We start from the raw sequence: 15,371 nt of genomic DNA, 5'->3' as shown, positions 1-15,371 counted from the left end.
TGGTCTGATTCTAGCTGACAGAAATATGTCTTTTTCCCCATGAAAATTAAAGACAAGATATGACCTTACATCTACTAGAATGTCTATGAACAAAAAGGATACACATGATGAAGATGGGGAGAAAAAAGAGCCCTTATATACCGTTGGTGAGAATTTAAGATTACTATAACCATTTTGGAAAACAATATGAAGGGTTCAAACACTACTTAAGAGCTTACCAAATGATCCAGTTTTCTGGGTATACATTAAAAGGAAATGAGATTACTCTGCCAAAGAAATATCTGCATTATTGTTTCTTTTGTTTTTTGAGACAAGGTTTCTCTGTGTAGCCCTGGCTGTCCCGAACTTGCTCTGTAGACCAGGCTAGCCTCTACCTCCCAAGTGCTGGGATAAAGGCATGTGCCATCACTTCCTGGCTAATACTTTTTCTTTTTTGAGACAGGGTCTCATATAGTCCAGGTTCGCCTTGAACTTATTATGTTGTTGAGAACAATTTTACCTCTTGGTCTTCCTGCCTCTACTTCCAAAGTGTTGAGATCATAGGAGTATACCACTACTCCTGGCAAACATAGCATCATTCAATAATAGCCAAGATACAGAAATAACCCAAGTGCCTATCAATGGGTAGAAATCAAATAGATAGAAAAGATATAGTTTAGTGGCAGAGAATGATAGGCTTGCGTGTACACACACACACACACACACACACACACACACACACACACACACACACCCCTGGGTAAGGTGGCTCATGCACAGTATCCTAGCATTCAGGAGTGAGGCAGGAGGAACTTAGCTTAAGGTCAGTCTGGGTTATATTGTGAGACTTTGGACCTATAAAAAAAAAAAGTCGTGTACCATATATAATACACATTGGACTACTATTCACCTTAGACGAAAAATTAAATGTCATCTGCAATAACATGGTTGGATCTAGAGGACGTTATACACAGTCAAATAAGACAGGCACACAAAGGCCGTATCTCTTCTCACTTTAGGTGGAATCTTAAAAAAAAAAAGTCTAATTCATTAAAGCAATAGTAAATTTTTTTTTCAGCCGCTGAGGGCAGAGAGAAGGCAAAGGAAAAGTTAAAAGGTTTCAATTAAGGCAGCAATGTGTTACATAGCATTCTTAGTATCTCCAATATTTAACAACCGCTTCTGTAGATAAGAGTGGATTTAGGTTGCACCTGGGGCTCACACCTATAATCCCAGCTATTTGGGAGTCTGAGGTAGGGGCTTACAAGTTAGATATCAGTCTAATTTCCACAGCAAGGACTTGGTTGGGTTCTATCCTTAGTCTTCAAAGGGCAGGCGTGAGGCAGGAGGTGGTAGTATATTAGCTGTTCTCAGGACAAGGAATAAAGTACGAGAGGTGATAGACAAATTAAGGAGTCTGATTTGTTCATCCGGGAGTGTATTCACGCACTGCATTTTAACACTGTGTTCCATAAATATATGATTTATCAAACTGAAAAAAAATGGGTGAGGTAGTGCGGGAGTTTGTGGTCCCAACTACTTTGAGCTCAAGAGCCAAAAAAAGGCCAGCCCCGACAACACAGTGAGACCGCGAATCAAAAGGAGTCCTGCAATCGGGCGAGTGGAGAACAAAGAGAATTGTCTAACCTTAGGATCAGCAAGAGCATCTGTTACACCTGCGGGGGATGAGGCTGCAAACGATGTTTAGATAGGGTCATAGAAATAGACGCTTTAAACGGTGAATTCTCCGTGAGTTGTGCGTGAGAATCGTTAGGTAACTAAACAAAAAAACCCGAAACGAAACAACAAAAAAACCCCTCGAAGCCCCAGACAGCGCGAAAGAATCCATGAAGGTGAAACCCAAAGGCATTTTTAAGGCTTGCAGTTGATTGCAAACAGGAGCCAAGATTAGAAAACAAGATATAAAACATTTTTTTTTTTTTGAGAAAAAGAAGCGGTAGGGAAAGATGCAGTTAAACCCGAGGCAGGACAGGGCGGCTTCTGCAAGGGCAGGGACAAAAGCCAAGAGTGCCAGCGAAGGGTACGGACTACATGTGTTTCGCTGACGGGCTTTCGGTGACAGCGCCGATCTCGGCGCACACGAGACTGCATTCAAATAACGTTATTGTGCCCCTTCTCCTATCCTTTCTTTTCCATTGTTCCACAGTTGACCAATTTTTTAAAAGAAAAATGATGGTAACGTTTTCTCCCACGCGACGCGCCAGGGATGCCTGAGGGCGGAGCGCGCGTGGGAGAGTCGCTGTCCGCCGCCACCGCCATCTGCGGGCGAGGAGCTCGCCATAGCATTGGGGGGCCCCAAGAGGGGAGGCGGACGGCTTCTCTGCCAACCCTCCTTCTTCTCCCGTTCCACCGCAGTCGCCCAGGCCGGGGTAGACCGCTCCGGGACTGCTGACGTTGCTGTGACGCGACCGCTCGAGTGGCGGCGCGGCTTCCGGCGGAGCGCGTTCACCCTCCCTTTTCCGTTTTCCCGCTCACTCGGCTGCCCCGCCTTGCTCCCACGCACCCCACCTCCCCCTACCCCCCCAGTACAGCACAGAGAGGGGAACCGTCACAGGTTGCCATTGCAAAGGGCCTCCCGCGGGTTCCCCTTCCGTTCTGCTTGGCGACTTCCGCTCCAGGCCCTGCAACATGGACGCTGAAGGCAACCGGCAGAGCGGCCGCTGAGCAGTCGCGGAAGCTCGCTCCCTAGAGCGGCGGCCGGCCCGCCTCCCTAGTCCTCCCGTCCCGCGCTCGCCTCCCTGCGGCCGGCCGGCCCGGCCCTTGATGGGGGCGGGCCTCCGCAGCCCGGACACGGCTTCCTGTTCAGAGGCGGCCTGGCGCTAGGCGGCGGCCACTCTGCCAGCGCCCGCCTCGGTGCGGTCACCGAGCCCGGGAGGAGGCTCCAGGGTCGCATCTCGGGTGGTCGCGCCAAGCCGGGCTGTGCGCCGCTATGGCCCCAGTGCAGCTGGAAAACCACCAGCTGATCCCTCCCGGCGGCGGCGGTGGTGGCGGCGGCGGCAGCGGCTCCGCGTCTGCCCCTGTTCCCCCGCCGCCGGGAGCCGCCGTGGCGGCGGCAGCTGCGGCTGCGGCTAGCCCTGGTTACCGGCTTAGCACGCTCATCGAATTTCTGCTGCACCGGGCCTACTCAGAGCTTATGGTGTTGACTGACTTGTAAGTGCCGCGAACCCATGCCTGCTTCCCGGCTCCCCACTTGCCCTTCCCGCCCTGTGGGTCCCATAGAGACTTAAGCCTGCCGTTTACGGTTTCGGCTGTGTAGCGTAGACTTTTGGAATTCCGGGGGTTCTGAATCGGGGGACGACGAAGAGGAGGTTAGTATTGGGGATCTGGTTGGCGACGAAAGCACGCAGACTGGTGGGGTTCGCGTGTTAACGCTACGCTGAAGACTGTCTTCGGCATTTTTGTCTTTGAGTTCCCAACATAACTGTATTGATTTCTTGATGTAATTTCTTTAAAAAAAAAAAAAAACCCAACGAAACAACCAAACAAAAAACCCAGCCGAAGAGTAAGCATTTAGGACTACGTAAAATTCGAACTGAACGCGATTTTCAAAGGAAAATGGTTTACAGCCTTTTGACAATATGTTTTAAATGTAGGTTACAATTGTTTCTCGTTGAACGCCGGACGTAAATTCAGTTTAAGATAATACATGTTGAATTGTGAGTCTTTTCGGAACCATTTGAAAGTGTGCTAAGTCTTTATGAATGAAGTGAATGTAAAATACTTTTTTTTTTTTTTTCTAACGAGCCTTCTGATTTCAGTCACCTAGTTACCTATGAAATGCCTCGGGGCGTGATTAGGCTGTTAATCCCTTCAGAATACAAGCCGACTACTCCGATGGTTCGGAGAGCGAATAAAAGGCCTTATGAAATTTTGGAACTCTGATTTACATCGTAAAGCTGGGGTTCATAAAAGTTTTCACCTTTTACCTATTGTTAGGCTCCGTCAGGTTTTCAGGAAAACATTAGTATGCAGACCGTAGGCTTTCTTTTGCCTTGTGCTATTTTGTTTCTTGAGAACTAAATATTTGTACACGACGAAAAGAATTCGGGACGGCTTCCCTTACGCTTGTAAAACATTCCCTTTCAGTTCTGATGTACTATACTTTTGAAAAAGACAAAGCCTAACCTTTGCCATAAGACGTGGCATTATTACTCTTTATTGAGACGGGGTCTTGCTGCGTGGTCAAGCTCGTCTCTAACCCTGAGTTCTGGCTAAGCCTCTTTAGGGTTAGGATTACAAGTATGGACCACTACACCTGACTGAGAGTCGTCTTCTTCTTCTTCTTCTTCTTCTTTTTTTTAAACGCACGAGCACCAGTTTTGTAACCGCTAGGATTACAGGGGTGGGGGAGGGGGCGGCGGCGGCGGCTCCCGGCTCGGCTTCTGACTGAGAGAAATAGCTGTCACGCTTAGGAATGCTTGTAGCAATATATTGTAGGCGTTCATAAGCATTTAAGAGAAAGTTGCATATATATCTTGTGCATTGCTGTAGTAAAAAGACTGATCGTGGATCATGTGATTTGGTTTTCTATATTTGTAGACCATTTCTGGATTTGTAGAATATTTGTAGGATTTGTGGAAAGTCACTGAATTGTGTTCTATTTTTAACTTGAGGACTTGGTTTATGGAGAGGCATCTGTTTTATTGATGTAGAATAATATAGTCTTAATCCCGCACCATTTGTATGATGATTCCTAAACACATCTCAAGCACAGACCTCAGCTGAATTCCACATCCTGTGTCCAGATCTATACAATTCAGTATCTAACCCAGGAGCTGTGTTTGGTGCTAGATCGATGGGCTGTGTGCTTGTGGTCTCAGTGTTTGGGACGCTAACGCAAGAGACTCACAAGCTTTAGGCCAGCCTCAAACTACATGGTAAGAGCCTATTTCACAGCCAGCCATGGTGGTGTAAGGCTTTAATCCCTGCAGACATAGGTGGGTCTCTGAGTTTGAGGCTAGCCTGGTCTATATAGCCAATTCTAGGACAGCGAGGGCTACATTAGTAAGGACACCCCCCATCTCAAACCACTAACCACCACCAACCTCCTCCCCCCAAAACACAACAAAAACTACACAGAAAAAAATTACTTCTCTGTTAGAGTGACCATAAAATTTGTAGTCTAAGCCAGGATACCTTTGAAGGGGGGGGGGGCGGGGAAGAATACTGTGAGTATAATGGTGTACACTTCCGAGGCCAAGGCCGGGGGATCGGAAGCTAAAGAAAGGCTTGTAGGCAGCCTAGGGAGTTTGCTGTCTGCTGGGGCTGCCTGGTATTATGTTTCAGTAATAATAATGAACATTGGGCTGGGAATGTAGCCTAGTGGTAGAACATGTGCCAGGTCCTGGCTTAGGCTCGCCAGCACCACACATTCAAAAAACAAAAGCCAAAAACAAAGCCGAACAATGCGCATACACTGGGACTATGCCGTGCAACTAGGACATGGTCATTTTTTTTTTAATTGGTTTTTCAAGACAAAGCTTCTCTGTGTGGCAGCCCTGGTTGTCCTGACCAGGCTGGCCTCGAACTCACAGTGATCCGCCTGCCTCTGCCTCCGAGTGCTGGGATTAAAGGCGTGCACCACCACACTTGGCTTGTTTTTGTTTTGTTTTACATTTAAGGCCTTGAGAGAACTGTTCCTTATCTACTCTACCTCTTTAATTCATGTTCTAATAGTCTCCTTCTGTTCCATCCACCTACCTTAACCTTCTTGATGGTTCTTGATAGTTTTTGGCACAGTTTACAATTGGATGATGGCTTTGCTCCTTTTTTCAGAAGTGCTTGTGGTTTTCCTTCTCATTTCATTCAGGTGTTAGCTCATGGATAATTTAGTTCAAAGACTTTCTCCAATCACCCAGATAACAGTACTTTGTACTCATTCTCCTCCGGTGTTTGTTTTTTTTTCTCTACAGTGCTTACTGCCCAAGACATCATTAGTATGCCTGTCTCCCCCATGGACTAGAAAATCCAGGAGAAGAAGGATTTTGATTTGTTTTGCTTTCCCCAGGATAAGGACAGTGTCATGTATTTGGGACTTAACGGAATACTGGATCATTTGTCCATGAATGAATGAATTTTGAGAAGTGTCTGTCTAAACCGTGGATAATTGTGGGAAAAGCAACTGTTACTTTTGATACTTAAAACAAAAAAGGACCTTTTCCACTTTGGTCTGTGTCAATTAAAATGACTTGGTTTTGTTTTTGAAATAGTCTTGATAATCTAGCTCAGGTTGGTATGAAACGCGCATCCTCTTGCCAGAATTAGTGTATTAATGTGAAAAGTCTTGAGGGACATGATACTTAGTTTTTAAACATCTGGTTCTATCAGAAACACAGAAGGTAAAAAAAAGTTTCAATAATTTAGGTGATTTGGTTTGAGCCCCAGATTTCTAGATTTTTCTGCTTCTGTTTGTTTACCTCCAACTCATACTTTCTGCCTTAACTTTTTACGGGCATATATTCTATTCTTTGCTTTTTAACCTTGTAAGGTCAGAAAATGCTCGGGTTTCAGCCACATAAAACTTCTAAAGCATAAGTATGCTCTGTGCCTTCTTTCTTTCACCATTTGCATCTTAGCGCTTTTCCTTCATGCGGTGAATTTTCATAAAGGACTTTTAAGTAGAAGTGGAAGCTTTGGGAGAAAAGGGAGGCAGGCAGCAAATCCTGTCCTTTGTCTTAGGAATGGTAGCTGCAATTTCTAATGGCAGCTGATCCTTTGGGGTCTCAGCTGGCAGGTAGGAGCTGCAGCAATGTTTCCTGCCTTCCTCTTCTACTTCTAAGCTCTGCTGTATCCACCCCCGCCCCCCCCCATCTCCCTAATCCTCATTTCTTTTCTCTCTTGGGAACCAGGCTTCTCAGGGAAGTACTCTGGGAGAAGCTTTTTTTATGTAAAGGAACTTTCCAGGGACTGCTTTTTTTTTTTTTTTTTTTTTGGTTTTTCGAGACAGGGTCTCTCTGTCTAGTCTTGGCTGTCCTAGACTGACCTCGAGCTCAAAGCGATCCACCTGCCTCTGCCTCCCGAGTGCTGGGATTAAAGGCCTCTGCCACCACGCCCGGCCTCCAGGGGCTGCTTTTATTTGCAATCTTTGAGACAGGGTCTTTGTATCCTAAGGCTGGCCCGTGGCAGTCCTCCTGTCTCAGCCTCCCAAGTCCTTGTCATAGATATGAGTTACCTACCATACCTGACTCTTACCTGTAGCATTCTAATAGGCCCTTAATTTCTACTTGGCTTTCTGCTATACTGGCCTTTCTGGCTTTTACTTACCCCAACCTCTCTCTGGCTTGGTGTTCATCGGTGTCCTAACACTAGCTCTCCCCTAGGGCTTGAGCCCTGGCCTGCTCTATACAGGTGCTCTATCACTGAACCTATATACCCCAATTCCTCCTCCAGTTCCTCTGTCACTCGGACCATACTTGTAGCTTCCATCCATCCCAATGTCTTCCCTGAGAATAAGTCAGCTCACTTTAGTATTGTCCCCTCCTTGGACCCATTTGTATTTATGGGGCACATGGTGTCTGCGTGTAAAGAGCATTAAGCAGTTGGGTGCATTTTTCAGGATCTGGTAATTGTTGGGCAGGTTTGAGAGTTGTTCAGGCTGTTGAGTCTTAGACCATAAGCTAGAGGTTACTGGAATGTGGAGCTTCAGAAAGCTGATGAAGATCTTTCCAAGCATCAATAGAGTAGTATAATTTATCAAAGAGAAAGTTGACATAAGTTGCTGGAGAACCAGCAAAAGAAATAAAAAAAAAATACTACCAGAACTACTTAAAAATACTATAAATCCTTTATCTAAACACCATGCAATGTCATAATTGTCATAAAACCTTGCTTGCACCCTCAGCTTCCAGATTCACCTACTATAACATAACATGATGAGATCACCACTAAGAACCTAAGTGCTCCCTGGGAGGCTGGCAATTAAGCACTATTCCTATACCTGTAGCCATTTTGGTTTTAAAAGATATATATTTTTCTGACTCTGATACTGTGTGCTGATGTAATTTGGACTCAGGATATTTATTTATTGGAGACAGGGTCTCTTTGTAGTTCTGGTTGTCCTGGAACTCACTATGTAGACCAGACTGGCCCCAAACTGAAACAGAGCCTCCTGCTTCTGAGTGATGGGATCAAAAAGTATGCACCACCACCGCCCTAGAACTTGAACTTTTTAAATGTTTGAGGTTCACACTGTATCTTCTGAAGCACTTGGAGTGGAAAGAAATGTTGCTTTTCAGTTTTTACTTCACAGCCATATTGTTGCTAACTTATCGGTGCAGAGAGTTAGCAGCCACTTGAGCCTATAGTTACTATTTGCTCAATTTTTCTGAAACATGAAGATAAGTCATTGTCAGAGTAAAGGCTATTATCACATTTTGATGAAGACCTGCTTATATTTAATCAACATTTTTTCTTCTTCTTAGATTGCCAAGGAAATCCGATGTGGAAAGGTGAGTATGAAAAACAGAATCGTAACTCTGTCTCCTTATTGATTTTTTTTCCTACTCTGTGAGTATGGGTTATGGAGCTATCGATGATATTATAACCTAGGACCAAGGAAACCTAGGACTGTATTTTGTTGAGAGTACCAGAAAATGCAGTTTTAGTATTCTTGGTACTCGGATGTAGAACCTTTAAGCCTTTATTGATGACTGACCAAGGCAAGTCCTTGGGAGGAATAGGAAAATGTAACTGTATAGTCTGTAATAGAAGTTGAGTAGACTGGCTTTGGACAGCTGGCTATTAATTTACCAGCTGCTGCAATGATGCTGTTAAGACACCTTTTAAGCACATTGACGTTCGCCTCCTGTTATTGCTATTTTATAGTTGAAAAAAATCTTGATTCAACTTAAGCTTGGGGCTTAAGATATAACACTTATGTTTCCACAGGCCAAAGGAACAAGAGTTAAGGAGCTCATGTTATTGGGATTTAAATTGGTACTATGATATAAGGCTAATGTGTTATATCTTTGATACTACCTATGTGCCTTGGTGTCACTAGGAAGGTTTGTAGTATTCATTAGTCGAATGCCCTATTTGTAGACATAGACAAGAATAAAAAAGAACTGGAAGACGCAATTGAAACTTAACCTGTACTGTGATTTGGCTGGTCAGTTTTAAAACCCACCAGATTTAGGCTGGAGAGATGCTCAGAGGGTAAGAATAACTGACTGGGCAGATCGCTGTGAGTTCGAGGCCAGCCTGGTCTACAAAGTGAGTCCAGGACAGCCAAGGCTACACAGAGAAACCCTATCTTGAAACAAACAAACAAACAAACAAACAAAAAGAAAGACTAACTGCTCTTCCAGAGGTCTTGAGTTCAATTTTCATCAACCACAGTCACAGTCATCTATGTGATGTGATCTGCTGCCCTCTTCTGGCCTGCAGGTGTACGTGCAGGCAGAGCACTGTATGTATTATAATAAACAAATAAATCATTAAAAAAAAAAAAAGGAAAGAAAACCCCACCAGTTTTAAAACTGTTGTTGGTAGAAAAGATCACTGAGGTTTTGGAGAACTGACTCATGCACCCTCTCAGTAGAGATAGTGTGGTGTCAGAAAACCCCATTACTGTAGCGTATAGAGAAGGACATCTTCTGTTAGAGGAGCAAATTTAAGTTAAAAACAAAACAGTAGACAAATCTAGTTGTTTGTGGGCAAGAGACAGCACTGACAATCTGAGTCCTGAGGTAGGTGGTGTTCAGGGGGTTATGTATTTGTGTACAGTGTCTTACATTCTGAGCTACAACCCCAGCCCTGTCAGAGCTTTAATGTACTTTTAACACTTGTGTTGTGTCTTGGTCTTGCTTGTTTTCTTTTATAATCCTTGACAGACACTAACACACTAACAAAGAACCATAAGTGTGCCCTTGGCTTTCCTCTATTTCCAGTAATTATGATGTTCTTAAGGAAGCCTTTCAGGTTATGTGTTGTCTTTACACACTCTCAATAACAGCTTGGTTTTGACGTATTCAGTCAGCAAAAACTTATTTGGATGCATTGCATTATGGTGATGCTATTGGTAAGATGCAGAGATGTTGGTTGGATGTATAGGTCATTGAAAAGTCACATTAAGGAGGCTGGAGAGATGGCTCGGCAGTTAAGAGCACTGTCGGCTCTTCCAGAAGTCCTGAGTTCAATTCCCGGCAACTACATGGTGGCTCACAACCATCTATACAGGTATCTGATGCCCTCTTCTGGCGTGCAGGTGTATATGCAGATAAAGAAATCTTTAAAAAAAAAAAGTCCCTTTAAGTTAAAAAGGTTTGACTGCGCTTGGAGGTAGGTTGGTATTCTTCTGGGTCTTGGTATTAGTTCTGGCATGTTGACTTTTTCTTTTTTCCAATGTCTTAAACCATGACAGGTATGAGTGTCAGTTGTGTAGTGGTCCTGAAGTAAAGTGATGAAGCTCTTAAAACTTTATGAGATGATAAAATTATTGGTGATTGCTGGGTGAAAAAGCATAGCAGTGAGCACAGTATAAAAATAGACATGGAGCTGGGCGTGGTGACACACGCCTTTAATCCCAGCACTTGGGAGGCAGAGGCAAGTGGATCGATGTGAGTTCAAGGCCAGCCTGGTCTACAAAGCGAGTCCAGGACAGCCAAGGCTACACAGAGAGACCCTGTCTGGAAAAAGAAAAGACATGGACACATGGACAGACTTATTGTTTACTAATCAGTAGACTGTCTTTAATTGGTTAAGGTAATATATTCAAGTTTGCCACTGAAATTCATCATGGTAAAGTTTTTTTTTTTTTTTTTTTTTTTTTTTAGTTATGCTGTTATAAGTTGGGAAATAACCCTTGATTTTGTAGAAAGCGCATAGTTTCAAGCTTTGGTAAAGAATATATTTCAACTCCTCTAACCAAAATGGTAACTAATTACCAGTAATTTCAGTTATGAAATGTATACTTTATAGCTCCTAACTTCTACCACATATCCATGAATCTTCTATATTGTAGGAATCATTTATTATAACAAAAACTAGTTTCAAAATGTAATTTATTGAAGGAAAACTATTGGATTTATTGCTCTGTGGTAAAAGGTATGAGGATACAAAGATGAGATGAAATTAATATTTATGTAAACATTTTAGGTTAATTTTGTTGTGCTTGTAAGCAAATACTTTTTAAATTCAGATTAAGAAATATATGTGCTGGTTCAGATAAAAATTGTTTTGTTTTGTAGGAAAATAGAAATTGTACAGTTTGCTAGCCGGACACGTCAACTCTTCGTTCGATTATTAGCTTTAGTAAAATGGGCTAATGATGCTGGCAAAGTAGAAAAATGTGCGGTGAGTTAAACTTCTGATTTTACTTTGTATAAAATAACTTTGAGAGCGGGACATGGTAACATATGCCTGTGATCTAGTGCCCAGGAGGATGTGTAAAGATGGTCATGAGGTCCAGATTACAGACTTTAACTGTTATATGCACACTTTAGGATTTTAGCTTTTTTTTTTTTTTTTTTTTTTTTAAATTTTTTGGGTTTTTGAGACAAGGCTTCTCTATGTAGCCTGCCTTGGCTGTTCTGGACTTCCTTTGTAGACAGGGTTGGCCTGGATCTCACAGAAATCAATCTGCCTCTGCCTCCTGAGTGCTGGGATTAAAGGCCTGCGCCACCACTGCCTGGTGGCTTTAACATCTCTTGATTTCATTGTTATTACTGATCGTGTTCCTTTATGAGAATGCATACTGCATTTCTTTGGAAGCCTAGTATTTGTTTATGGACACTGGACCAAAAAGAAAAGGAAGAGATACCTGAAAGACATTATTACATGGGGAGACTTGAAATATAACATTGGAGGAACTAAAGGGAAAGAAATGGTTAGCTTCAAAATTGTATGACTCCTTAGCGCAGTGATTCTCAACCTATGGGTTGTGACTCCTTTTGCAAACTTCTATTTCCAAAAATATTTACATTACAGTTCCCAACAATAGCAGAATTACAGTTATGAAGTAGCAATGAAAATAATTTTATAGTTGCTGTCACCACAACATAAACTGTATTAAAGGGTCACAGTATTAGGAAGGTTGAGAAGCACTGCTTTAGAATTTATAAGGTTCTCTTAAAGTTGGCTTATTGATTTGTGATGTCCTTGTGAGAATGGCAAAGTCTATATTTTCTTTTTTACAGATGAAATGATAAAATTTCTAGAAATGCATGGCTTCTTCCAGGTCCCTGAACCTATGGCATCGTGTATCAGTTCAATTGTTTATTTACTCTTGCTCTAAAACTGCTCAACATGATAGCAGGGAAAGACTTGAATAAAGCATAATTTCTGCCTTCAGGAACCTCATAGTGTTTTGACTGTTGAATTACTCTTAATTCGCACGTCTTTAATCCCAGCACTTGAGGCAGGGTCTACAAAGCAAGTCCAGGACAACCTAGGCTACACAGAGAAACCCTGTCTCGAAAAACAAAACAAAAGAAGTGACTTCTTTGAGTGGAGTAACAAAGATGAAATCTACCCCCTAAAACTGTTTTAAGGAGCTGCAGCTGTAGTTCAGTTGGTAGGGTGTTTCTACAGCATGTAGGAAGCCCTGGATTCGCTCGCTCTCCATCTATGCATAAACCAAGCCTGGTGTAAGCATAGCACTCCGAAGGTAGAGGCAGGAGGATCAGAAGTTTAATACCATCCTCAGCTACAAAGTCAGTTGATGTCATCCCTGGTAATAGATCCTGTTTCTACAATAATAACAACAAAAACCAGCCGGGCATGGTGGCACACGCCTTTAATCCCAGCACTCAGGAGGCAGAGGCAGGCCGATCATTGTGAGTTCAAGGCCAGCCTGGTCTACAAACCCTGTCTTGAAAAACCAACCAACAAACCAACCAACCAACAAACAAACAAACAAAACCCCCCAAGAACAACAACAAAAACCAAAAAAGTTTTAACCAAAGAATGGTAAGAGGACAACCTAGGGGCCTTTCATGAGTTCACTGAGCTAACTTGGGGAGGAGGATTTGGAGTTCACAGATGAAGAACATGGCTCTTGTTTTCCTTCAGTCACTCCTAAAGAGTTCATACTGGTAAGGGCAGCTAAATAGTGAATGAAGTCTTGAAATAAAGACAGCATTTTCTCACTTAATTGAGGTTCCCTTTCTAGGCTCAGCTCTACAAGACCAAGTATATTTCAATTACATTTGTGAATAGAAAGGAAGTGCAGAGATAGCTAAGCTTGGCAGTGATTTTCACATGTAGAGGAATGTTAATTCAGAACATGGCTGCTCTGGCAAGAGGTCACATCCAAAGACCTTCTAGGTCTATGTTATCTGGCTGGCAAGAGATTACATCCAAAGATCTAGGTCTGTGCAATCCAGCTGGAATACAAGCTCATCATTAATCCAGGAGACAGGCAAACAGATCTAAATTCAAGGCCAGCCTGCAATAGAACAAGTATCACTTAAAGAAAAGCTTAGATCCAGGTGTGGCGGTACATGCCTTTAATCCCAAATGGAGGTAAAGTTAGATTGTAGAAGGAAGCACCCATGTTTGAAAGTGATATCTAATTGAGTGGCAGAAAAGGTGACAAATCAGAGAAGATTTGACAGAATAGGATTCACCCAACTCTCATGAGAAGAGAGAGGAAAGGGAAGCTATTTAAGAGGCAGTTTACAGAGAGAGGAGGCAGTTTTACTAGGACAGTGTAGAGAGATGGGCCGTAGAGAGAGAACTCAGATGAAGACAAAACAGGCCAGAAAATGAGAAGGAGACAGGAGATCAGAGCAGATTGCTGAGTTAGGTTGAGGCCAAGCAGAGCAATTCAGAGGCCGAGAGAGAAGCCAGATTAAATAAAAATATGTCAGCTAGGAGAAGAGTTTGAGCTAGAACAGATGAGTTGAATCAGCCAGCCCATAGCTCAGAAAGAACAAATAATGGCGAACTTATTAAGCAGAGTCTCAGAGGCTGAACCACTCTAGGCAGAGGCACACAGATCCCTGTGAGTTCGAGGCCAGCCTGGTCTACAAAGTGAGTCCAGGGCAGCCAAGGCTAACACAGAGAAACCAAAAAAGAGAGGAGGGGGAGGTTAGTGTTGGTGGAATTTGATAGAACTTCATTACTTATAAAAAGCTAGCATTTCTTTTGGGTCAAGATATATGAACAAGGTCTAAGAGAAGAAAACAAATTTTCTTGTTCTAGCTTCTCTAATTTTTAAACTATATTTTTCTTTATGGAAAGGTCTTCACCTGTGAATCAATTTTCTCATTTCTAAGCTGATAGTAATTATCTGGTTCTACATTTTAGAGTTGTAGAAATTAGGCAACAACATAACTGTGGAACTGTAAAAAAGATACAGATCACTATGTATAATGCCCTATTACATAAATTCTGGGTGATAGGTTTTAAGCTGTTCCCCAGAAGCCTGTCTGAAGGACATGAGAGAAAGGAATGCTAGATATTGATGTTAAACAGAACTTAAGGTATGAAGGAGGCTGTTTTCAGCTTTGTGATGACTCTACTAATTCACTGTCTGGAAAACTAGTAGGTTTTCTGTACTGGGTAGAATGCTGGCCTGGATCTCATCTTGAGCAATATGTACTAAGTGTTTCCTGTGTTCTAGACACTGTTCTGAAGTTAGGTATGTGGTACTTCTCAGGACAACTTCATGAGGTGTGAAATCATTACATCCATTCACTGTTGAAAGCCTTAGGCATCCCGGTTTGTAATCCCAGCACTCACAGAGATCCATCCACCTCTGCCTCCCCAGCGCTGGGATTACAGCCATGCGCCACCACGCCTGACTGGAAACTACTAATTTTAATGTTAAATACAAAGATATTTCTTCAATAAATATGAAACCATCTATATTAATTTATTTTGAATCTTGCTTTGGAGCGAGTAAAAGATACTTAATGAAAAAAAGCAGATAGTTTTCAAGGCAGCTTATTTATTTACCCTTTGCTTTAAAGATGATCTCAAGCTTTTTAGATCAGCAAGCCATCCTGTTTGTGGACACCGCTGATCGCTTGGCGTCCTTAGCTAGAGATGCCCTGGTACATGCGCGCCTGCCTAGTTTTGCTATCCCTTATGCCATTGATGTACTGACTACTGGTTCTTATCCACGGCTTCCAACCTGCATCAGGGTAAGTATTTTGTCCCTATATTCACGAAAGTTGAAGGCTTTGGATTTGGATTACATAACATAGGAAAAACCACATTTTAAAAACAAGTAGTTCATATAGTTCCATTTTTTTCCCCTGCAAGTAAAATTGCAGTAGCTTGAAATAAATTAGAGCCATACTGCAAGAAGATACTGAACTGGGGAAATCGTTCCTCCTTTCTTTTTACTTTGTTTCTTCATTTCCTTCCCTTCCCCTGTCCTTGTTGGGAGTAAACAGATGTGCAAATATAATTTAATGCCTATTTCA

General features: G+C 42.7%; 1 protein-coding gene across 4 annotated transcripts in view; it reads left to right on the top strand.

Annotated features, from left to right (window-relative positions):
• The first annotated feature begins 2,548 nt into the window (after nt 1-2,548).
• MED14 (mediator complex subunit 14) overlaps nt 2,549-15,371 on the top strand; it is a 96,931-nt gene continuing 84,108 nt past the window's right edge. Inside the window, exons 1-5 of one of the 4 annotated variants that reach the window (XM_084790805.1) lie at nt 3,165-3,308; nt 8,421-8,447; nt 11,187-11,292; nt 12,135-12,906; nt 14,913-15,086. In XM_084790805.1, the coding sequence (XP_084646931.1) occupies nt 12,904-12,906; nt 14,913-15,086 (177 nt within the window). In that variant the 5' untranslated portion in view covers nt 3,165-3,308; nt 8,421-8,447; nt 11,187-11,292; nt 12,135-12,903. The other 3 variants (XM_084790804.1, XM_084790802.1, XM_084790803.1) reach the window with 3 other exon arrangements.

Source organism: Acomys minous (assembly GCF_964271855.1).
Source record: "Acomys minous genome assembly, chromosome: 7".
NCBI lineage: Eukaryota > Metazoa > Chordata > Mammalia > Rodentia > Muridae > Acomys > Acomys minous.
Note: the sequence above shows the minus strand (reverse complement) of the source record. Positions and strands in the feature narration are given on the sequence as shown.